A 26,053-nucleotide genomic window follows, 5' to 3' on the forward strand; every position below is an offset into this window, starting at 1 on the left:
TCCAACAAGACAATGATCCAAAACATAAAGCAAAATCTACAATGGAATGGTTCAAAAATAAACATATCCAGGTGTTAGAATGGCCAAGTCAAAGTCCAGACCTGAATCCAATCGAGAATCTGTGGAAAGAACTGAAAACTGCTGTTCACAAATGCTCTCCATCCAACCTCACTGAGCTCGAGCTGTTTTGCAAGGAGGAATGGGAAAACATGTCAGTCTCTCGATGTGCAAAACTGATAGAGACATACCCCAAGCGACTTACAGCTGTAATCGCAGCAAAAGGTGGCGCTACAAAGTATTAACTTAAGGGGGCTGAATAATTTTGCACGCCCAATTTTTCAGTTTTTGATTTGTTAAAAAAGTTTGAAATATCCAATAAATGTCGTTCCACTTCATGATTGTGTCCCACTTGTTGTTAATTCTTCACAAAAAAATACAGTTTTATATCTTTATGTTTGAAGCCTGAAATGTGGCAAAAGGTTGCAAAGTTCAAGGGGGCCGAATACTTTCGCAAGGCACTGTAAATACATTTGATTTGATATGCAACCCTGAACAGGAAGGGTCTCTATTTACAGTAATAATGTATGCTGATTAAGCCTACGCTGTAACGGTGCAATGTAATGAAATCTTTTGTGGGTTAAAATCTGAAGGCCTACAGTACAGTCCAGGGTTGGGATCAATTCAAATTTAAGGCAGTCAATTCAGGAAGTACTGAAATGCCAATGACTTCTCAATAAACTGAAAAGTAGAAGCTATTTATTTGATTCGTTTTTCAATGTTTTTTTTTTTTATGTCAATCACTTCCTAAGTGACTGCCTTTAATTCGAATTAACCCTATCTCTGACAATAGTCAGAGCAAGACGCTTTTTCTTGTCCCCTTCAAACTCTGACCGTAGACTATAGGCCTAATGGGGGCAGAGAATGCTTTAAAAGGTAATTAACAAAGAGGTTCAAGCAGGATGGAGTGTTTGTGCAGTAGAACGGTTTTATCAGCGTGAAACACTCACAGGAATTCCGGTTTGGGATTGTCCATCCAATTCCTGCGTTCCACAGGAAGCTCTGGATAAAAAGCAACTGAAAAACGCCCAAAGGCATTTCATTTCTCTCCATTCGGTTCACGGGGAGCATCTAAACATTAAGCGTTGAGGTTTAATTCTAAGAAAAAACCGTAGGGACGAGCTAAAAATAAATTGCAACGATGGAAGAGTCCACTAAACTGGCTGTCAAGTGGTCGGAGTTGGTTCCCATGGCAGCATCGGCTCTGCGTGCGCGAGACTCACCACCACATGACCTCATACTGAGGGGGTAAGAATAGTTTTTTTCGTTTATCTTTAACTCATAATTGTATTAACTTTTTTGGGGAAAAAAACGTATTTACTATACTTATGTAAGATGTTTTAATTGTGTTGACGAAACAACGGTGGCTATTGAGCCCTCTTCTAGGCCTACTGCCAGTATTAAAAAGGACACTCATTTTTATATTAGACATGCATAACATAACCTTACTTACAACTCAAATGTGATAAATCATTGTCACGTCATTGGGACCCGTTTCGATCAAGCCACAGCCGACCACGACCAAGGGCGCGAAACGGAATAGCTTTATGATATGCTATGAGCATTTATGGGCCTGTCTAAATGGAAATGACCTTTTCGTCGTGGGTGTGGCACAAGGGCGGGGTTGGAGGGGATGTAGCCTATACTTGACAAAGTAGCTTGAGACATTGGGATACGATAGGCCTTCATGGTATTAATTGAATGCGCTCCCAAGCATTGTGCTAGTCAACTCATTGCAAAAATATATATTTATTAACGTCTGAGAATGTGGTATGCTACAACAACAATTAGCATACATTTAACAATCTATTTAGAAAGGTGGCATATTTCAACAAAAATGTATCACATTTGATGAGAAAATTCCCACTAGGCACTGCTTGAATCAACGTGATTCAACCTAATGAAATTATTGTAACGACCCTGGGTTTATAAGCGCGGAAATCGACTCTGCCGCACGTATATGCTTTTGCGGCACAGTCGATAGCGCCCCGGACCTCGGACTAGAAGGTCGAGGAATCGAGACCTGCTCCCTGCTGTTTCATAACATTATGTTGAACCAACCTGAATTAGACGTTGAATTGAGGTCTCTGCCCAGTTGGTTGTCATTTTCCCTGGTAGGCCTAGGCTATCAATAGCTCTGCTAGAAATGGACAACAAAATATGAATGTGGATGATGCTATTTTTAGGACCTGTTACAGGCTACAGTAGCCCAGTATTTTCAAAAGACGCCCAAACCATGTTATCCTTCTCCAATGCAACTCCAGGTTATTTTCGCTCTTGGCCACGATAGCGCTTGTAATAAATAGCCTACAAATAAATTCAAGTGAAATCTCTTTGTAGTAATGCAACGCGGGGAGTCCCCCTCGACCCGTCGCGGTTGCGAGATACCCAGCTGGCTCGAGCCGGAGGGGGTGCTGCCGCGGGTACCCCCCATGCGCACTTTGACAGTTAGTAGGTTTGTAGGCTACTCACGGAGACGGAACCTGCATCTGGACTGGCAGAGAGATATTACTACAAGGCTATAACACAAGACGACTCAAAGGGAAACGCTCACTAGGCTACTAACTAGCATAGCGAGTGGATTTGACCGAGGTTTTCCGTTTTGCTAGACATTTCACATTCTGGACAAGGGAACAGTGCGTTGCTACTTAGCTGCACATGGAACAGTTGTAAGTTTAAAAGCGAAAACGAGTATCACTTAATTTCACTAAATTACAAGGAGCACATTGGAATTACTATATCAGACTTGTAAGTTGCACGTTTTCATTCCATTTCAGCCCATTACGCACATTAATTATATAGCCAATGCGTACGATCCGATCACTTTTACTTTTGATATGACCATATCAATGATATAATTTCTATAGGCTAAGCTTGTTATACTTTGACTATTATTAATATCGGTAACTTTTGCATTATGTTGTAGGCTACTGAGAATAAGTGGGTATACGTGTATATGCGTGCGTATGTGTATGCGAAAGTGAGATAGAAAGAAGAGCAAGAGCATCTCTGGCTCAGAGGCAAGTTTGCGGTGTGTGATCTAATGATGAAAGTATTGTAAAACACTGCCGTCTGTTGGCCACTGTAAGAAATGTGTCGCATGTGCCAACTGCTTAATTCTATAATGATGCATTGACTAGACCAGTGTTGCCCTAGCACTTAACAGCTGATTCAAGTAACCAACTTTACTAGGGCAAAAAACAAAACGTGCACCCAGGGTAGGCCCCAGGACCGACTTTGGGAAACCCTGGACTAGACCAGGGCAATGAGGGCATGTTCCATCCATTGAGTGTTGGGATAGCTGTTGTTAACTTTGAATACCAAGCTCATTAGCATCAATAACAATATTTTAAGATCTCAACTAGATCAATATTTACCTGAAAAAAAAAACGGCAAAAACGAAATTAGGGTGGTTGGTCAGGGTGGATGGGTGGGCGTATAACGCAAATGTCTAACCACCTAGAGATTGTGAGTTTGAGTCTCATCACGGACAACTTTATAATTTTAGCTAATTAGCACCTTTCTCTCTACTTAGCATGTTAGCGGTGGTGGAAAAAGTACCTAATTGTCATACTTGAGTACAAGTAAAGATACCTTAACAGACAATGACTCAAGTAAAAGTGAAAGTCACCCAGAAAAATACTACTTGAGTAGAAGTCTAAAATTATTTGATTTTACATATACTTAAGTATCAAAAGTAAAAGTATAAATCATTTCAAATTCCTTGTATTAGGCAAACCAGATGGCACGATTTTTAACATTTTTAATTTTGGATAGTCAGGGGCACACTCCAATGAGTCCGCAAAATCATAGGCAGTAGGGATGTTCTCTTGATAAGTACGTGAATTGCACCATTTTCCTGTCCTGTCAAGCATTCCAAATCAAACTAGTACTTTTGGGTGTCAGGGTAAATGTATGGAGTAAAAAGTACATTCTTATCTTCAGGAATGTAATGAAGTAAAAGTTGTCAAAAATGTAAATAGTATAGTACAGATACCCCAAAAAATGGAGTACTTTACAACACTGCACTTCCCCTAACCCTAACTTTAACCCTTTTTAGCTTTCCCCTAACCTTAACCTTTTTAGCTAACCATTTCCTTAACACTTTTTAGATAACCCTTCCCCTAACCTTAACCTTCTTAGCTAACCCTTCCCCTAACCTTAACCCTTTAACCTAACTCCTAAATTTAACTCTAACCCCTAGCCTAGATTACATTAGCCAACTAGCTAATGTTAGCCACCTAGCTAGATTCGTAACATATCAAACGTTTTGCAAATTCGTAACATATAATACAAATTGTAATTCGGAACATTTCATATGAAATGGCCGATGGACAGCCACAAATTAATACAGACCACATGAAACGTAATATATCACATTAAATGGAGAGGCTTGAATTTACGTACAGAATAATACGAAATACTCTGAGTCCAGGTTGGAGTTCAGAGGATTTGAGCAATTAACCCATTTATCGGTCCAGGTGAAGCTGTTCAGTTTTGTTTTGTGTGGCCAGGTCTGATTTGAGTACTGTGTTCTCGGCTGGGGAGAGTTGTGGTTAGATCGTGCTACATGTGAACTGAAGATGAACTCAGTGTGAACTGTGTGTGTTTTAGGGCTCCATGCAGTCAGGGAAGATACACAGCATGTCTCAGTCAATGGCATTGGTTTATGATTCTGCCAGTGTCAAATCCCCACCTCATGCACTCTCACAGATCCCCAGGGGTATGACATAATTCTCTTAGGTAATCCATTCAGGAAGACAGAGGTGTGTGCTCTTCATCTTACAACCCATACACTTTATCTGAACATGGAAACGGCAGTGACTTTTGACCTACCCTTATCCTGCCCACTCTTCCCATTTTTATATTTGAGTAATTTAGCAGACACTCTTATCCAGAGCAACTTACAGTAGTGAGTGCATACATTTTTCATTTATTTTCCCCTGTACTGGTACTGAGAATTGAACCCACAACCCTGGTGTTTTTTACATATCCCAACTCCGGAAGGGGAGTGGGGTCATGGCCAGGGTCTGCTAATATCAACAGCAACCCTGGAGCAATTAGGGTTTAGAGCCTTGCTCAAGGGCACATGGACAGATTTTTCACCATGTCGGCTCGGGGATTCGAACTATCAACCTTTCAGTTACTGGCCCAATGCTCTAAACTAGGGGTGGGCAACTCCAGTCCTCGAGGGCCTGATTGGTGTCACACTTTTTCTCAATCCCTAGCAAACACAGCTGATTAATAAAATTGCATTCTAAACTGAGGATCATGATTAGGTGATTATTGGAGTCAGGTGTGTTAGCTGGGGCTGGGGAAAAACTGTGACACCAATCAGGCCCTCAAGGACTGGAACTGCCCACCCCTGCTCTAAACGCTAGGCTACCTGCCTTCCCCTACCATCCCCTCTCTCTTTCCACAGGGGAGGAACCCTCAGACACAGATGTGCTAGTCTCTTCCCCCACCCAACCCACTGTCCATAACCCCTCCTTGGGCCCGACCTTGGTAACCCCCCGACAGGCATGTTGTGTTGTCAGCTGATCCCACTGTCTGAAGCCATTAGGGAGATATCCTCCATACAGGGATTCACAGAGCCTCACTCCTCAGACTTACACTTAGACAGATAGACAGCCCCCAGCCACTATCATCGTCTGTCTGTATGTCTGTCAGCATGGACCTCTTCCAAGGTGGGCTCACCTGGGACACAGCAAAGAGAAGGGGGGTGGAAGGGGGGCACTGAGATATTGGAGTATGGGGTAAAGAGAAAAATGTTTTTATGGGTCTTTATTGCCTAAAAGTCTTTCCTATATGGTGCTTTATCACCTGTGGAGGTGAGTGTCATGTTGTGTCTGTTGTGCAGGGAGAGTGAACCCAGGCATTGGCTGCTTGGCTTAATATGTTTCTATTAGAGAGGATAATGTCTGTAGAAATAGATTGTATGTAACCAACAAGGTTGTAGGTTCAATTACGTGTTGATATCATCCACCTATATCTCAGCCAGAGGTTATTACATGTACTATATATTCCCTGTGGGAGTATGACTCCGACTATTGGCAGCAGTAGCCAGTCTCACAACCTTACATTTAACTACAATCTAATCATCGGCAACACAGCTGCTGGCTATGATGTTCTCAAACCACACCAGGCACTTTGTCAGGAAGCAAGGCACACCTTAAGGTCTTTTTTGATACTTAAAATTTCCACTTGATCTACTCTAAAGATAAGAGAGACTGGAGCTATGCTGTACTGTACTATTGCTGTGGCGATTTGTGAATGAACCCAAGCTGTATAAGGTTTGCGTGTTTGCTCTCTGGGCGTAGAGCCAATAGAGGATCTGAGAGACATGCACGCTGTCAGCCAGGGCTTAGCGGCACCTCCAGTCTAACTCTGTCTATGTCCCAAATGGCACCCTTTTACCTATATAGTGTATTCTTTTGACCAGGGCTCATGGGGCTTGGGTCAAAACTAAAGTATGGTGACATTTACAACGCAGACTAACTTTCTTTTCCCTATCAGGCTAGCCGCTAGCCCAAGGCTAAGAGCAACCCCTCAGGGTAACATTAGTGTTATGCTATTGGCTACAACAAGAACCAAGGCCCTGGCCTATATAGGATCAACTCCAGGTCTGCTTCTGCATCCCAAATGGCACCCTATTCCCTATATAGTGCACTACATTTGACCTGAGTCCTATGAGCCCTGGTAAAAAAGTAGTGCATTATATAGGGAATAGGGTGCCATTTGGGATGTATACCAGGTTAACTGTAGAGCCATCTTGGAGGCTAAATCAAAATTCAGAGCCAGAGTACCCCCAGCTCTTCTGAAGGTTAACCAAACTCCTGCTATAGTTCTCCATCAATCTAACAGAGTGGAACGGGAGCTAGGAAGAGATTATGGGACAGAGCTGGAGGTAGACCTATCTTCACTTTATGTTCTGAGAGACGGGCCAGTCCACCCTGGCCTCACACAGGATCTGTCTCTGTGTGTGTGTGTACGTACATGCGCGTCATGTGTATGCATGTGTGTGTGTGTGTCGCCTTGGTATCTGTGTGTGTGTGGGTCAATAGACAATATAACAGAGCTATAATAATGTCCAGGGTTTTAGGGTGGATCAGGGGTTCAGATAAAACCACTAAACCAGCTATATGGTCTCTTAGGGCCTCATCATCCAGACCGCCCTGTTGGCTCCATGGCTGTCCCAAATGGCACCCTATTCTCTACATAGTACACTACTATTGACCAGAACCCTATCTGCCCTGGTCAAAAGTAATGCACTATATAGGAAATAGGGTGGCATTTGGGGAACACCGCATGATGCCACCTTTCTCCCTGGGGCCTGGCTGTGGTGGGGAGTGATGGGTTAACAGCCCTCTAATGACAGGTAATCATCCCGGGACCGTAGGGGTGCAGTGTCAGAGGAGTCCACAGGATGTTGGTAAGCAGGGAACATTAACCCAGCAGAGAGAGCATGGTCAATGTTTATACCCACGCACACACACACACACAACCTACCGCTCCGAGCACCCGACAAACAATCTAGCTCAGACACTCAGCATGAAGCACAAACATGGCTCAAATCATCTTTACAGTCAGTGGCAAACAGTGTTCTGAGCGGAGGGGGTACAGTAACCACCAACGTGCTAAATCTGGTTACTGCACCCCCTTACTGCCTTACTGCACCCCCTTACTACCTGTTGTCTGAACTCATTCACTTTTACGACAGCCATGTTTAAAATCACCCACCAGGCAAGCACAATCAAATCTATTTTAAACAACTCATAAAATTGGGGGATCGCTATATAAATAAATGGGTTGATTACGTTAAGCTTTTCAAGATGAAGGGCTCTGCCGTTCATACAAAGAGCTGTGGTAGGGAAACTAGAGTCACGTAACAAATGAAAGAGAAAGTACATAGCTATATATTATGAATACAGTGGAAATATGACCTGTGTGAATTAGGGTTAAATATTTTCCTGGTATTTTACAAATGTTTCATCCCGAGAATAAATCACTTTTCTCCTGGGTAACCCGCTATTTCTCTCCAAAACCGGAAAGGTCATTCAAAAGCATGATAAAGCATATAAATAAACCTATGTCTGGATTTGATTAGAGCTTTGATCGAAGACCCAAAAAAGCCCAAATGATTGTGCTGTTATCCAATACATATATGATAGTTGCTACTGCACATTACACATGACAGAAAAACATAGAAGCCTATAGATGTAGCTAGCTACAGTTAGATGTAGCTAGCTACAGTGGGGCAAAAAATATTTAGTCAGCCACCAATTGTGCAAGTTCTCCCACTTAAAAAGATGAGAGAGGCCTGTAATTTTCATCATAGGTACACTTCAACTATGACAGACAAAATGAGAAGAAAAAAATCCAGAAAATCACATTGTAGGATTTTTAATGAATTTATTTGCAAATTATGAAATCGGCCCTAATTAATCGGCCATTCCGATTTCTTTTAATTTTAAAAATGTTTACCTTTATTTTACTAGGCAAGATTAATCGGTCGACCTCTAATTAAAACAGTATGTACATCATCTGTTTTAACTTAAAGTATTACATAACCCATTGCTCTTTATGTTACACTATCACTCCAGAACTTGATTTGAGGTTCAAGTCAAGCAGTAAGTATGGTTAATGGAATGGTGTGGGAACTGATATTTGGAGTGTTGTTTGGTTGATGGATTCTGTTTGAGTGTTTATAAATAGGGGTAACACTTACGCCTTCTACATCAGCTATGAGAGTGGAGAAGTAAGCTAGTACTGTCTCTGATGTGAGAACTCAGTGAACTTCTTTCTATCATGGTTTCTCTAAAAGGTTAGATGTTGATATGACTGACTGGGATTCAAACCCGGATCGTCTGTGCATCACAAGTGGAGTGGAAACGTCAAGTGGAAATGCATGAAAAGAGTGAACAGAAGTTACTCTTCACTTCCTGAACCCAAACTTCTGTGTTTGTCCCTCTCTGTGTACCTACAGGTAGTTGGGATCCTTTTCCTAGAAGTCTAAAACAAGGCTCTAACATCAGAGAGAGAGACACAGCCACAACCCTTCTCCCCTTCCCCTCATCCTCCTTTCTTCTCCCATTGGACAGAGAGAGAGGGAAAGAGCGAGTGAAAGTGAGAAAGAAGAGGGAGACATGTACCAAACACTCCTCCTCTCCTCCTCGCTCTTCATCCTCCATGTGACGGCCACTCCACAGTTCCACGGTCACCACGGGTAACAGCTCCCTCATTCCATTTCTTGTGTTTGTTATTGGTCGTCACCCATTATTGGTCCCTGGGATAGCTCGGTTACATGGGCCTCTAGCTTCAGTTACACACCAATCATTTACGGAGTTAATTGGGGGCTATATATTTAGAATGGTTATTTGCTTCACTTGGCATTCTCACCCTGAGTAAATGTATACTGATAGTCCAGATAACAGTTCAACATTTACGACGGTGACATGTCATCTTAGACCGATGTCAACTCTATGGAGATGCAGGTTCTTTGAGATCTCAGTTGATTTGGCCAGAGAAGAAAACAAACTACAACCCTTAGAAAAGATCAAAGGGTGATGAAAGGTTAGAGGTGACTCTCAACTCAAGACAGGTTCAGTGGCTATAACATTGGCCAGTCAGCATCAATTACATGTCAGTTAACTGCCACTGACACAGAGACCTCGAGGTCACGTCATCACCTGAGGGTTAAAATGCTTGATGGACTGATTAGTTCTCAGACTGGTTAAGAGAGACCACCACAGCAGGTTTTAAACCCAGTCTCAAACTGTCCCCTGACACGGCACATTCTATATGTGAATGCTTCAGAGGTAATCAAGAGTAAGTGGTGTAATTTCACTTCCAACATTAAGCAAATTGTTAATTTGACGATAAAGAATTGTGATTATGTTGAATTTCATGACTTGGAGTGTAGCTAGCAGTGACAGACTGATGACAGCAGAGACAGTCCTAATTTAATATAATATATGCCATTTAGCAGATGCTTTTAACAGTCAAGCATGCATGACTTTTTTACATATGGGTGGTCCCAGGAATCGGACCCACAGATCTCATATGTTCCAAAGAATACCTCACTAGTCTCTACCTGTGTGCGGGATCTCACCTGTGTGTTCCTACGTGTGTGTTGCAGGAGGAGGGTGTGTGGCAGAGATATTCATCACAGCAGTGTCATCACGACGACCGAGTCGTTCGTCCAGCCCGTTCACAAACCTTACATCACCCTATGTCAGGGGCACCGCCTCTGTAGCACCTACAAGTAAGTGACACAGCCATGACTCTCATGACCACTACTGTTGCTATCACTGTCAATATCTCTATCACTGTCAATATTTCTATCACTGTCAATATCTATATCACTGTCAATATTTCTATCACTAGCAATATCTATATCACTGTCAATATTTCTATCACTGTCAATATCTCTATCACTGTCAATATCTCTATCACTGTCAATATTTCTATCACTGTCAATATCTATATCACTGTCAATATTTCTATCACTGTCAATATCTATATCACTGTCAATATTTCTATCACTAGCAATATCTATATCACTGTCAATATTTCTATCACTAGCAATATCTATATCACTGTCAATATTTCTATCACTGTCAATATCTATATCACTGTCAATATTTCTATCACTGTCAATATCTATATCACTGTCAATATTTCTATCACTAGCAATATCTATATCACTGTCAATATTTCTATCACTAGCAATATCTATATCACTGTCAATATTTCTATCACTGTCAATATCTATATCACTGTCAATATTTCTATCACTGTCAATATCTCTATCACTGTCAATATTTCTATCACTGTCAATATCTATATCACTGTCAATATTTCTATCACTAGCAATATCTATATCACTGTCAATATTTCTATCACTAGCAATATCTATATCACTGTCAATATTTCTATCACTGTCAATATCTATATCACTGTCAATATTTCTATCACTAGCAATATCTATATCACTGTCAATATTTCTATCACTGTCAATATCTATATCACTGTCAATATTTCTATCACTAGCAATATCTATATCACTGTCAATATTTCTATCACTGTCAATATCTATATCACTGTCAATATTTCTATCACTGTCAATATCTATATCACTGTCAATATTTCTATCACTAGCAATATCTATATCACTGTCAATATTTCTATCACTGTCAATATCTATATCACTGTCAATATTTCTATCACTGTCAATATCTATATCACTGTCAATATTTCTATCACTAGCAATATCTATATCACTGTCAATATTTCTATCACTGTCAATATCTATATCACTGTCAATATTTCTATCACTGTCAATATCTATATCACTGTCAATATTTCTATCACTGTCAATATTTCTATCGCTGTCAATATCTATATCACTGTCAATATTTCTATCACTGTCAATATCTATATCACTGTCAATATTTCTATCACTAGCAATATCTCTATCACTGTCAATATTTCTATCACTAGCAATATCTATATCACTGTCAATATTTCTATCACTAGCAATATCTATATCACTGTCAATATTTCTATCACTGTCAATATCTATATCACTGTCAATATTTCTATCACTAGCAATATCTATATCACTGTCAATATTTCTATCACTAGCAATATCTATATCACTGTCAATATCTCTATCACTGTCAATATTTCTATCGCTGTCAATATTTATATCGCTGTCAATATGTCTATCGCTGTCAATATTTCTATCGCTGTCAATATCTCTATCGTTATCAATATCACTATCATTGTCACTATCACTGTCAATATCGCTATCACTGTCAATATCAATACCAATATCTCTCTATCACTGTCAATATCGCGATCACTGTCAATATCTCTATCGCTGTCAATATCTCTATTGCTATCACTGTCAATATTGCTATCGCTAGCAGACTTAGTCATGCAACTTTGTTTTTTTGTGTATGTATGGGAATCGAACCCGCCATCATCTGCCAACTGAGCTACAGAGGACCACAATTTAGCATTGTCTATACAGTCTGACCTCTGCCAACATCAGGCAATACATTCATCCCTGACACAGAAGATGTTAAGGGGAATTTATACATTGTTCTACAATGTTTATTTGTTAGCAGGGCTACACTCTAAAGAAAGTAGACAGCTCCTGATATGTTTTGACAGAGGAGTCTTATCCCTCCAGGTGAAGATCTACCGCTGTCCTCGCTACCACTGTCCTCTCTGTTCATCTCTCTCTCTACCCCCCGCCTCCATGTCTCTCTCTACCGCTGTCCTCTCTGTTCATCTCTCTCTCTACCCCCCGCCTCCATGTCTCTCTCTACCACTGTCCTCTCTGTTGTATCGCTTTCTCTGTTCATCTCTCTCTCTACCCCCCGCCTCCATGTCTCTCTCTACCGCTGTCCTCTCTGTTCATCTCTCTCTCTACCCCCCGCCTCCATGTCTCTCTCTACCACTGTCCTCTCTGTTGTATCGCTTTCTCTGTTCATCTCTCTCTCTACCCCCCGCCTCCATGTCTCTCTCTACCACTGTCCTCTCTGTTCATCTCTCTCTCTACCCCCCGCCTCCATGTCTCTCTCTACCGCTGTCCTCTCTGTTGTATCGCTTTCTCTGTTCATCTCTCTCTCTACCCCCCGCCTCCATGTCTCTCTCTACCACTGTCCTCTCTGTTCATCTCTCTCTCTACCCCCCGCCTCCATGTCTCTCTCTACCACTGTCCTCTCTGTTGTATCGCTTTCTCTGTTCATCTCTCTCTCTACCCCCCGCCTCCATGTCTCTCTCTACCACTGTCCTCTCTGTTCATCTCTCTCTCTACCCCCCGCCTCCATGTCTCTCTCTACCACTGTCCTCTCTGTTGTATCGCTTTCTCTGTTCATCTCTCTCTCTACCCCCCGCCTCCATGTCTCTCGCTACCACTGTCCTCTCTGTTCATCTCTCTCTCTACCCCCCGCCTCCATGTCTCTCGCTACCACTGTCCTCTCTGTTGTATCGCTTTCTCTGTTCATCTCTCTCTCTACCCCCCGCCTCCATGTCTCTCTCTACCACTGTCCTCGCTACCACTGTCCTCTCTGTTCATCTCTCTCTCTACCCCCCGCCTCCATGTCTCTCTCTACCACTGTCCTCTCTGTTGTATCGCTTTCTCTGTTCATCTCTCTCTCTACCCCCCGCCTCCATGTCTCTCTCTACCACTGTCCTCTCTGTTGTATCGCTTTCTCTGTTCATCTCTCTCTCTACCCCCCGCCTCCATGTCTCTCGCTACCGCTGTCCTCTCTGTTGTATCGCTTTCTCTGTTCATCTCTCTCTCTCTACCCCCCGCCTCCATGTCTCTCTCTACCACTGTCCTCTCTGTTCATCTCTCTCTCTACCCCCCGCCTCCATGTCTCTCTCTACCACTGTCCTCTCTGTTGTATCGCTTTCTCTGTTCATCTCTCTCTCTACCCCCCGCCTCCATGTCTCTCTCTACCACTGTCCTCTCTGTTGTATCGCTTTCTCTGTTCATCTCTCTCTCTCTACCCCCCGCCTCCATGTCTCTCTCTACCACTGTCCTCGCTACCACTGTCCTCTCTGTTCATCTCTCTCTCTACCCCCCGCCTCCATGTCTCTCTCTACCACTGTCCTCTCTGTTGTATCGCTTTCTCTGTTCATCTCTCTCTCTACCCCCCACCTCCATGTCTCTCTCTACCGCTGTCCTCTCTGTTGTATCGCTTTCTCTGTTCATCTCTCTCTCTCTACCCCCCGCCTCCATGTCTCTCTCTACCACTGTCCTCTCTGTTGTATCGCTTTCTCTGTTCATCTCTCTCTCTCTACCCCCCGCCTCCATGTCTCTCTCTACCACTGTCCTCTCTGTTCATCTCTCTCTCTACCCCCCGCCTCCATGTCTCTCTCTACCACTGTCCTCTCTGTTGTATCGCTTTCTCTGTTCATCTCTCTCTCTACCCCCCGCCTCCATGTCTCTCTCTACCACTGTCCTCTCTGTTGTATCGCTTTCTCTGTTCATCTCTCTCTCTACCCCCCGCCTCCATGTCTCTCTCTACCACTGTCCTCTCTGTTCATCTCTCTCTCTACCCCCCGCCTCCATGTCTCTCTCTACCACTGTCCTCTCTGTTGTATCGCTTTCTCTGTTCATCTCTCTCTCTACCCCCCACCTCCATGTCTCTCGCTACCACTGTCCTCTCTGTTGTATCGCTTTCTCTGTTCATCTCTCTCTCTACCCCCCGCCTCCATGTCTCTCTCTACCACTGTCCTCTCTGTTCATCTCTCTCTCTACCCCCCGCCTCCATGTCTCTCGCTACCACTGTCCTCTCTGTTGTATCGCTTTCTCTGTTCATCTCTCTCTCTACCCCCCGCCTCCATGTCTCTCTCTACCACTGTCCTCTCTGTTGTATCGCTTTCTCTGTTCATCTCTCTCTCTACCCCCCGCCTCCATGTCTCTCTCTACCACTGTCCTCTCTGTTCATCTCTCTCTCTACCCCCCCACCTCCATGTCTCTCTCTACCACTGTCCTCTCTGTTGTATCGCTTTCTCTGTTCATCTCTCTCTCTCTACCCCCCGCCTCCATGTCTCTCTCTACCGCTGTCCTCGCTACCACTGTCCTCTCTGTTCATCTCTCTCTCTACCCCCCGCCTCCATGTCTCTCTCTACCACTGTCCTCTCTGTTGTATCGCTTTCTCTGTTCATCTCTCTCTCTACCCCCCGCCTCCATGTCTCTCTCTACCGCTGTCCTCTCTGTTGTATCGCTTTCTCTGTTCATCTCTCTCTCTCTACCCCCCGCCTCCATGTCTCTCTCTACCACTGTCCTCTCTGTTGTATCGCTTTCTCTGTTCATCTCTCTCTCTCTACCCCCCGCCTCCATGTCTCTCTCTACCACTGTCCTCTCTGTTCATCTCTCTCTCTACCCCCGCCTCCATGTCTCTCTCTACCACTGTCCTCTCTGTTGTATCGCTTTCTCTGTTCATCTCTCTCTCTACCCCCCGCCTCCATGTCTCTCGCTACCACTGACCTCTCTGTTGTATCGCTTTCTCTGTTCATCTCTCTCTCTACCCCCCGCCTCCATGTCTCTCGCTACCGCTGTCCTCTCTGTTGTATCGCTTTCTCTGTTCATCTCTCTCTCTACCCCCCGCCTCCATGTCTCTCTCTACCACTGTCCTCTCTGTTCATCTCTCTCTCTACCCCCCGCCTCCATGTCTCTCTCTACCACTGTCCTCTCTGTTGTATCGCTTTCTCTGTTCATCTCTCTCTCTACGCCCCGCCTCCATGTCTCTCTCTACCACTGTCCTCTCTGTTCATCTCTCTCTCTACCCCCCGCCTCCATGTCTCTCTCTACCACTGTCCTCTCTGTTCATCTCTCTCTCTACCCCCCGCCTCCATGTCTCTCTCTACCACTGTCCTCTCTGTTGTATCGCTTTCTCTGTTCATCTCTCTCTCTACCCCCCACCTCCATGTCTCTCTCTACCACTGTCCTCTCTGTTCATCTCTCTCTCTACCCCCCGCCTCCATGTCTCTCTCTACCGCTGTCCTCTCTGTTGTATCGCTTTCTCTGTTCATCTCTCTCTCTACCCCCCGCCTCCATGTCTCTCTCTACCACTGTCCTCTCTGTTCATCTCTCTCTCTACCCCCCGCCTCCATGTCTCTCTCTACCACTGTCCTCTCTGTTGTATCGCTTTCTCTGTTCATCTCTCTCTCTACCCCCCGCCTCCATGTCTCTCTCTACCGCTGTCCTCTCTGTTGTATCGCTTTCTCTGTTCATCTCTCTCTCTACCCCCCGCCTCCATGTCTCTCTCTACCGCTGTCCTCTCTGTTGTATCGCTTTCTCTGTTCATCTCTCTCTCTACCCCCCGCCTCCATGTCTCTCTCTACCACTGTCCTCTCTGTTCATCTCTCTCTCTACCCCCCGCCTCCATGTCTCTCTCTACCACTGTCCTCTCTGTTGTATCGCTTTCTCTGTTCATCTCTCTCTCTACCCCCCGCCTCCATGTCTCTCTCTACCGCTGTCCTCTCTGTTGTATCGCTTTCTCTGTTCATCTCTCTCTCTACCCCCCGCCTCCATGTCTCTCTCTACCACTGTCCTCTCTGTTGTATCGCTTTCTCTGTTCATCTCTCTCTCTACCCCCCGCCTCCATGTCTCTCTCTACCGCTGTCCTCTCTGTTCATCTCTCTCTCTACCCCCCGCCTCCATGTCTCTCGCTACCACTGTCCTCTCTGTTCATCTCTCTCTCTACCCCCCGCCTCCATGTCTCTCTCTACCGCTGTCCTCTCTGTTGTATCGCTTTCTCTGTTCATCTCTCTCTCTACCCCCCGCCTCCATGTCTCTCTCTACCACTGTCCTCTCTGTTGTATCGCTTTCTCTGTTCATCTCTCTCTCTACCCCCCACCTCCATGTCTCTCTCTACCACTGTCCTCTCTGTTGTATCGCTTTCTCTGTTCATCTCTCTCTCTACCCCCCGCCTCCATGTCTCTCTCTACCGCTGTCCTCTCTGTTGTATCGCTTTCTCTGTTCATCTCTCTCTCTACCCCCCGCCTCCATGTCTCTCTCTACCACTGTCCTCTCTGTTGTATCGCTTTCTCTGTTCATCTCTCTCTCTACCCCCCGCCTCCATGTCTCTCTCTACCACTGTCCTCTCTGTTCATCTCTCTCTCTACCCCCCGCCTCCATGTCTCTCTCTACCACTGTCCTCTCTGTTGTATCGCTTTCTCTGTTCATCTCTCTCTCTACCCCCCGCCTCCATGTCTCTCTCTACCACTGTCCTCTCTGTTCATCTCTCTCTCTACCCCCCGCCTCCATGTCTCTCTCTACCACTGTCCTCTCTGTTGTATCGCTTTCTCTGTTCATCTCTCTCTCTACCCCCCGCCTCCATGTCTCTCTCTTCCACTGTCCTCTCTGTTGTATCGCTTTCTCTGTTTATCTCTCTCTCTACCCCCCGCCTCCATGTCTCTCTCTACCACTGTCCTCTCTGTTGTATCGCTTTCTCTGTTCATCTCTCTCTCTACCCCCCGCCTCCATGTCTCTCTCTACCGCTGTCCTCTCTGTTCATCTCTCTCTCTACCCCCCGCCTCCATGTCTCTCGCTACCACTGTCCTCTCTGTTGTATCGCTTTCTCTGTTCATCTCTCTCTCTCTACCCCCCGCCTCCATGTCTCTCTCTACCGCTGTCCTCGCTACCACTGTCCTCTCTGTTCATCTCTCTCTCTACGCCCCGCCTCCATGTCTCTCTCTACCACTGTCCTCTCTGTTCATCTCTCTCTCTACCCCCCGCCTCCATGTCTCTCGCTACCACTGTCCTCTCTGTTCATCTCTCTCTCTATCCCCCGCCTCCATGTCTCTCTCTACCACTGTCCTCTCTGTTCATCTCTCTCTCTACCCCCCGCCTCCATGTCTCTCTCTACCACTGTCCTCTCTGTTGTATCGCTTTCTCTGTTCATCTCTCTCTCTACCCCCCGCCTCCATGTCTCTCTCTACCACTGTCCTCTCTGTTCATCTCTCTCTCTACCCCCCGCCTCCATGTCTCTCTCTACCGCTGTCCTCTCTGTTGTATCGCTTTCTCTGTTCATCTCTCTCTACCCCCCACCTCCATGTCTCTCTCTACCACTGTCCTCTCTGTTGTATCGCTTTCTCTGTTCATCTCTCTCTCTACCCCCCGCCTCCATGTCTCTCTCTACCACTGTCCTCTCTGTTCATCTCTCTCTCTACCCCCCGCCTCCATGTCTCTCTCTACCACTGTCCTCTCTGTTGTATCGCTTTCTCTGTTCATCTCTCTCTCTACCCCCCGCCTCCATGTCTCTCGCTACCGCTGTCCTCTCTGTTGTATCGCTTTCTCTGTTCATCTCTCTCTCTACCCCCCGCCTCCATGTCTCTCTCTACCACTGTCCTCTCTGTTGTATCGCTTTCTCTGTTCATCTCTCTCTCTACCCCCCGCCTCCATGTCTCTCTCTACCACTGTCCTCTCTGTTGTATCGCTTTCTCTGTTCATCTCTCTCTCTACCCCCCGCCTCCATGTCTCTCTTTACCACTGTCCTCTCTGTTCATCTCTCTCTCTACCCCCCGCCTCCATGTCTCTCTCTACCACTGTCCTCTCTGTTGTATCGCTTTCTCTGTTCATCTCTCTCTCTACCCCCCACCTCCATGTCTCTCTCTACCGCTGTCCTCTCTGTTGTATCGCTTTCTCTGTTCATCTCTCTCTCTACCCCCCGCCTCCATGTCTCTCTCTACCACTGTCCTCTCTGTTGTATCGCTTTCTCTGTTCATCTCTCTCTCTACCCCCCGCCTCCATGTCTCTCTCTACCACTGTCCTCTCTGTTGTATCGCTTTCTCTGTTCATCTCTCTCTCTACCCCCCGCCTCCATGTCTCTCGCTACCACTCTCCTCTCTGTTCATCTCTCTCTCCACCCCCCGCCTCCATGTCTCTCGCTACCACTGTCCTCTCTGTTCATCTCTCTCTCTACCCCCCGCCTCCATGTCTCTCTCTACCACTGTCCTCTCTGTTCATCTCTCTCTCTACCCCCCGCCTCCATGTCTCTCGCTACCACTGTCCTCTCTGTTCATCTCTCTCTCTACCCCCCGCCTCCATGTCTCTCGCTACCACTGTCCTCTCTGTTGTATCGCTTTCTCTGTTCATCTCTCTCTCTACCCCCCGCCTCCATGTCTCTCTCTACCACTGTCCTCTCTGTTGTATCGCTTTCTCTGTTCATCTCTCTCTCTACCCCCCGCCTCCATGTCTCTCTCTACCACTGTCCTCTCTGTTCATCTCTCTCTCTACCCCCCGCCTCCATGTCTCTCTCTACCACTGTCCTCTCTGTTGTATCGCTTTCTCTGTTCATCTCTCTCTCTACCCCCCGCCTCCATGTCTCTCTCTACCACTGTCCTCTCTGTTGTATCGCTTTCTCTGTTCATCTCTCTCTCTACCCCCCGCCTCCATGTCTCTCTCTACCACTGTCCTCTCTGTTCATCTCTCTCTCTACCCCCCGCCTCCATGTCTCTCTCTACCACTGTCCTCTCTGTTGTATCGCTTTCTCTGTTCATCTCTCTCTACCCCCCGCCTCCATGTCTCTCTCTACCACTGTCCTCTCTGTTGTATCGCTTTCTCTGTTCATCTCTCTCTCTACCCCCCGCCTCCATGTCTCTCTCTACCACTGTCCTCTCTGTTGTATCGCTTTCTCTGTTCATCTCTCTCTCTACCCCCCGCCTCCATGTCTCTCTCTACCGCTGTCCTCGCTACCACTGTCCTCTCTGTTCATCTCTCTCTCTACCCCCCGCCTCCATGTCTCTCGCTACCACTGTCCTCTCTGTTCATCTCTCTCGCTACCCCCCGCCTCCATGTCTCTCTCTACCACTGTCCTCTCTGTTGTATCGCTTTCTCTGTTCATCTCTCTCTCTACCCCCCGCCTCCATGTCTCTCTCGCGTTTTCCCTCTTTCTCTCCCCCTTTGTCTCTCTCTGGCTCACTCCCTCTTCCCCCCCCCCTCTCTCTAAGTCTCTCTTTCATATCATACTCATACACAGAAGTGGGTCATGGCGGTACATATTTTGGTGGAATATAAATATCGAGCAATTTGTGTAACTACGGGAAATGAACAGCCAGCCCACAGAGACCACTGCTGTGTTTATCTTGGACAACCTCTCCCTCTGTGCTTACGCACTCTTTCATTCTCTCTCTCTCTCTCTCTCTCCGCAGCAGACTGCTCCCAGCCGACAACCATAATTATAAACTTTTCTTCCCACCATGAGACTGATGTTATTGATTCATTTGTGAGACATCTTTTGTGAGGCTATTTTTCTCTTTCCTGCTCTCTTTCCCTTTTTCTCTCTGATGACAATGCCAGGAAACATTTCAGCAGATTTCAGTGAAACAGCAGAACCCAGAACTGGCTTGGTCTCAACCTCACCCCCTGCCATCCTTTCCACATCCTCCCCCTCTTGTCACACGCACTTGGTAACCATTGGTCCATGGTCCAGCCTAATATACCTGTGTGTCCATGTCTGCTGACAAGGAGAAAACTCTAGGAGCTCTGCACGCACACAGTGGTTCTCAGAATCATTACTCAAACCTATTTAAGTGGCTCTGTGTGGGAAGTAAAGACCTTGTCTGACATAGCTGTAACTTTCTGTTGTGTGTTTCTCCAGGACAGTGTACAGGGTGGCGTACCGTCAGGTGACCAGAGCAGTGCCAGTCTCACACTCTTACCCAGAATGCTGCCCGGGTTGGCGACGACTCCACTCACACAACTGTAACCAAGGTAATAGGGGTTTACACTCTCCTAGCATCCCGTATGTGTGCATGTTCATTTTTGATTATTTCTCTCTGTCCTCTCCAGCGGTGTGTGGCCAGTCCTGTGTGAACGGAGGAACATGTTTAAGACCCAACCACTGCGCCTGTCCTCTGGGATGGATGGGTCATCACTGCCAAACAGGTACACACACACACACACACGCTCTTGCACGTACACACAGTCTTGTACAGCTAACCTTGTGGATAGCTGTACAATTCAGTCCCATTCAAAATCCTATTTTCACTAAGCCTGTACTCTTACCTTTATAACCTTAAACCTAACCCTAGTTCTTAACCCTAAAACTTACCCTAGTTCTTAACCCTAAAACTTACCCTAGCTCCTAACCCTAACCCTTAACGTAATTCTAACCCTAACAATATCAGTGACACCCAGTCTCTCCTCGCTCTCTCTGTCAGATGTGGATGAGTGCAGTGAGCAGCAGCCCTGTTCTCATCAGTGTGTGAACATGGCAGGCAGCTACCACTGTGTGTGTAGAGAGGGCTACAGGCTGGCAGGAGACACACACTCCTGTGAGAACCTTCCTCCTCCTCCTCCTCCTGCCTCTTCCACCCACCCCAGTCAAGAAGCAGCAAACGATCACAGACCCCCCTCCAGTGATACAGGTACACCTCCACCATTATATTTATCTGCAGACATGATAATCAATCATGTGTGTGTGTGTGTGTGTGTGTATGTGTTTCAGCAAAGCCTCCAATGGGAGTGAAGAAGAGGACAGACAGGACCACAGCCAGGCTCTTGGTCCATTATTACTTTTGGTACGCGCTATGCCAAACTCTACTCGTACCGTGAGTAATAATGCACTGAGACTGGTGCACACTGCAAAGTGGACCGCATGCAGTCAACAACCAACAAGGTGTGGTGGTGGTATATGTTATGACCAGATGGACCACACTGATAACCAGTATAAACAACGATTGATAGACCAACTGCGGTCAGCAACCAACAGTTTGTGGTCATGTACAGTATGGTATGACCTGATGAACCATGCTGATAACCACTGTTTGAACATCAGCTAGCTGTTTGATGTAGACCAGGGATGGGCAGCTTTGATGGGGGTGGGGGCCACAAAAAAATGGAACTCATCATGAGGGGCCGCAGTGGCTCGTGGGTCACGTTCCATACCCACACATGCAGTCAGAGCCAGCCCTAGGCTTTTGGGGCCAGGGGCCCTAAGCTAAATGTTGTTATACTATTCTAACTATCCACAGGTGGGGGGCAGTTGCCCATCCCTGATGTAGACCTTTCTTCCCCATCTTTAACATAGGAAAACTTCTTACCATTCCAAAACGTTCCTTTAGTATGCAGTGAAACATCCTCCTCTCCCACACTTTCACACACTCAAGCTATTCTCTAAACTGCTGCATATCACTGAAGAAAAGGGAAAAAACAGCTCCCATAGATGTGCTGTGTTTGGCGTAACTCAGCAACAGGCTAAAACAACCTCCCATGTCTAGAAGTGGCTGGATGGAACCCAAAGAAATTCCCATTTCTCTCAGACTGTTAGCCAGTAAACTGTAGTACGATGAGCATACAGTACACACATAAAGAAAGACTAATCATTTCCTCTACCTTATGTCTGTCTGTCTAGATAGAGATGAGATATACAGGATAGATTGTCTTACACACTAAACTACACAAAGAGAGAAAAACAGCAGTAAAAAAACAGATATTACAGATTGTACTTGGTGAAGGTGACGCAGAGGGAATATGTGCAGGTTCAGTACAGTTCTGTTCTCCTGGCCAACAAAGTGCAAGGCCAGCAGGCTGCTGCAGCATTAACATCAGCAGCAGTATTGTCTTGGTTAATGGCCCTATTATATCCATGAACTGTTCATATCCAGGCTGAGGTATGATGTTGATGAAGATCACCAAGACAAACAAGGGAATAAATGCCCTGCTCAGACCTTAACAGCACTCGTCTGAATCCCTCCATCTTTTTTCTTCCTTCTCGGTCTCTCTCTCTTCTTGGCCGGAACTTGCGCTCTCATTCCAGCTTCATCAACTTCATCTGCTGGGGGTCGCCTCCCTCCCTCCCTCCCTCCCACCCTCCCTCCCTCCCCCCCTCCCTCCCTCCCTCCCTCCCTCCCCCCCTCCCTCCCTCCCTCCCTCCCTCCCTCCCACCCTCCCTCCCTCCCACCCACCCTCCCTCCCTCCCACCCACCCTCCCTCCCTCCCCCCCTCCCTCCCTCCCTCCCTCCCCTCCCTCCCTCCCTCCCTCCCTCCCACCCACCCTCCCCCCCCCCCTCCCTCCCCCCCCCCCCCTCCCTCCCACCCTCCTCCCACCCTCCCTCCCTCCCTCCCCCCCTCCCTCCCTCCCCCCTCCCTCCCTCCCTCCCTCCCTCCCACCCTCCCTCCCCCCCTCCCTCCCACCCTCTTTTGCAGTCTTAAGTTCTGGATTTGTTACCGGCTTCACCCCTAGCACTGAATTCCCCAGCCAGCTTGTGGTTCTCTTCCCATTTGTTTCATAGCTCTGAGACTGAGGCCCCCTGTCTGCTTATGAATCACTCTGGAGCAGGATCGGAGTAAGATGCTGAAGTCATTATCTATCTCAAAGACATGTCACAAGTCTAAGCTTTAGATAGAATTGGAAGGATTAACCATCGCACTCTCTCCCACCCGTTCCACTCTAAAAATTGTCAAAAACTCCAGCCACCGTAGTCATAGACTGTTCTCTGTGCTACCGCACGGCAAGAGGTACTGGAACCCCAAGTCTAGGTCCAAAAGGCTTCTTAACAGCTTCTACCACCAAGCCATAAGACTCCTGAACAGCTAATCAAATGGCTACCCAGACCCCTCTTTTATGCTTCTGCTACTCTCTGTTTATAACCTATGCATAGTCACTTCAACTATCCCTACATGTACATATTACCTCGATATAGCCTGGCTTGTTATTTTACTGCTGCTGTTTAATTTTTGTAACTTTTATTTGACATTTTTTACTTATCAATTTTTTATCTAACACTTATTTTTTCTTGAAACTTCTTAAAGCATTGTTGGTTAAGGGCTTGTAAGTAAGCATTTCACTGTAAGGTCGCACCTGTTGTATTCGGTGCATAATATTTGATTTGATCTGTCCCCAAAGCTTTGTAAACTAACCCTACTGGGTCATATTCAGTAGGGTTCACTGTAGCAAAACATTTTGCAACAGAAAATACAAATCTGTGTTCTTATTGAAGCAGGTCAGGTAGTACCTCATAGTTTTCAAAAAGTTTTCTCCCAATACACAACCCCATTGTGTAGATAGAGGGTGTCTTAAATACTGATGATCCACAGTGTGATTGTGTGTGTTGTCTACAGGTGGAGGGTATGGGCTGACTGAGAACGTAACAGAGGAGGTCCAGAGCCTGAAGAACAGAGTAGAGCTGCTGGAGCAGGTACAACTGCACCCCCTGTTCTCTACCATCACCTGCACACACAGCTTTGTTTTGGGGAATTTTCAGGACTTTCTGGGGAGTAAAAATGTATTCCCATTCAAAATTCTATTTTCCCTAACCCCAAACTCTAAACCTAACCTTAACCTCAAACCCTAAACCTAACCTTTACGCCAAAAATAGCATTTTAACAAATTCAGGACATTTAAAAATATATATATTATTTTCCTACCTTGTCAGAACATTCTAGTGACTTGTCAGAACATTCTGGTGACTTGTCAGAACATTCTAGTGACTTGTCAGAACATTCTGGTGACTTGTCAGAACATTCTGGTGACTTGTCAGAACATTCTGGTGACTTGTTAGGACATTTAAAAATATATATATTATTTTCCTACCTTGTCAGAACATTCTGGTGACTTGTCAGAACATTCTAGTGACTTGTCAGAACATTCTAGTGACTTGTCAGAACATTCTGGTGACTTGTCAGGAGATTGTGGTCCTGATAAAGTAGGAAAACATGTACACACACATTCACACTCTCTCACAAACAGGCGTACATACCCTCTCCCTTCCTATCCTTGTAAAGTCCCCCTTAAACCCTTACCAGTACCCCTCTAGCATCTCCCACCCACTCTGAGCCAGCGCCAGGCAGACACACGTTAGACTGTTACGCTGGTGTATTATCAAATACCACTCAAGATGTAATCATGAACTTTGTTAACCAACAGAGAACACACGCACTCACAAAACCCAGCATCCTTTGAAATGCCAGACTGTCATAGTGACCTTTTAAACATCTTTTTAGTTTTTCATTAGAAGTCATGTCGTTAATGCTCGGTGGATTACAGTAAAAGTGAATGAGGAGATGCAGGCAGCTGAAATGGGAGGATCCGTATAATATAGCAGTACTTTCACATTACAGCGACCGCTGTGATGGCGAGACGGATTGTGTTGGGATTTGTTGCCAATAGGAAAAAAATCATCATCTCTGTTGTTGTTAGTCACATACACTACATATACTAAACCCCCTCGTCTTTTCTCCCTGCCACTGCCCTTCTCTCCCTCTCCCTTCCCTTCTCTCTCCTACCTCCCTCTTCCAAACCTCTCTCCTCTTTCTCCTGCCTCCCTCTTCCAAACCTCTCTCTCTTGCCTCCCTCTTCCAAACTTCTCCTCTCTCCCCCATCTCTTTCCTCATCTCCTCTCTCTCCCATCTCTTTCCTCATCTCCTCATCTCCTCTCTCTCCATCTCCTCTCTCCCTCCCTTTTCACCTCTCCAGAAGCTCCAGTTGGTCCTGGCCCCTTTCACCAGTCTGTTCCCCATGTCGCTGGACGAGGGCGTGTCTGAGAAAACCAGCTTCCTGTCCCACTCCTTCCAGCAGCTGGATCGCATCGACTCGCTCAGCGAACAGGTCGGCTTCCTCGAGGAACGCCTCGGAACCTGTGAGTGGATAAAGACAAAGTTTCAAACTTTTTTCATTGTACTCCTCTTGTTGGACAGGACAAAGTGGCCATATAATGGCTTGAAGTGGATGTGAAGTGATTTGGTTGACTATGGATAGTAACATTGATTTGTCCTTTGTTGCTAAAGGTTCCTGCCAAGAGAATTAGAAACAACAGGACTGGGTCACCCTCACCAACCAGATATCTCCACACAAGTCTGAGTCCACAACACAATAACAATAGAAATGAATGCCCCAGCTCAGCGATATGGGAGGATGAACATTAGCAGAACATAGGCCTACTCAGTGTTTGTGTATTCCTGTTCCTATACCAGCCCAAAGGCTAACTCGAACACTAGCTCTATGATGGGCAACCCTGTCATGTGCTATGTCAGTGACACATACAACCCTTTTAAGTGTCCCTTTCCTTCACTCCTAACAGCATAATTTCATGTCATTGCTGCATTACGGAGACATAGAAGAGCATATAGCATCACCACCTGTGACGGTTACAGGGGCCTCATTCTACCATTAGCACATTACCTGAGAGTCGAAGTTCAAACTGCCAATTTCACTCTGAAGTATCTGGTTTCCATGTTTTAGGTTCACATCAGTCCACTGTCAGAGCCCCCATGGTGGGGTTCGCATGGACATCTGTATTTATGTATTTAAGTTAGAATTCCTTGTGCTTATTTCATAGAGCTACAATAGTTAGTTTACTTCTTTCTTTTTTTTACCTTGTTTTGTAACTTTTTGTAATAAAATTGATTAAATCAAAAATGTCTGGTAGAGGATGTGCGTCTGCTCCACGTGGAAGAACAAGAGATCTCATTTGAACACTCAATGAACACATTACTAGTTGCCGATTTCAATTCTATGGAGAGTTA

The 26,053-nt window shown here is 45.8% G+C and overlaps 1 protein-coding gene across 9 annotated transcripts; it reads left to right on the top strand.

The window, feature by feature from the left end:
* Positions 1-846: 846 nt before the first annotated feature.
* egfl7 (EGF like domain multiple 7) lies at positions 847-25,946 on the top strand. 9 transcript variants are annotated; one of them, XM_021602002.3, is made up of 9 exons: positions 847-1,305; positions 9,044-9,283; positions 10,196-10,321; positions 20,187-20,299; positions 20,378-20,473; positions 20,749-20,955; positions 23,651-23,727; positions 25,005-25,167; positions 25,316-25,946. In XM_021602002.3, the coding sequence occupies exons 2-9, from the start codon at positions 9,204-9,206 to the stop codon at positions 25,333-25,335; spliced, it is 882 nt and encodes a 293-aa protein (XP_021457677.1). In that variant the 5' UTR covers positions 847-1,305; positions 9,044-9,203; the 3' UTR covers positions 25,336-25,946. The 9 variants fall into 9 exon arrangements, 7 of the variants coding, with proteins under 7 accessions (XP_021457677.1, XP_021457676.1, XP_021457673.1 ...); XR_016495915.1 differs by having other exon boundaries at positions 957-1,305; positions 20,749-21,206; XM_090234072.1 differs by lacking the exon at positions 847-1,305 and adding an exon at positions 2,289-2,805.
* The last annotated feature ends 107 nt before the right edge of the window (positions 25,947-26,053 follow it).

The sequence above is a fragment of the Oncorhynchus mykiss genome, chromosome 5 (assembly GCF_057628025.1).
Source record: "Oncorhynchus mykiss isolate SJ-2025 chromosome 5, ASM5762802v1, whole genome shotgun sequence".
Taxonomy (NCBI): domain Eukaryota; kingdom Metazoa; phylum Chordata; class Actinopteri; order Salmoniformes; family Salmonidae; genus Oncorhynchus; species Oncorhynchus mykiss.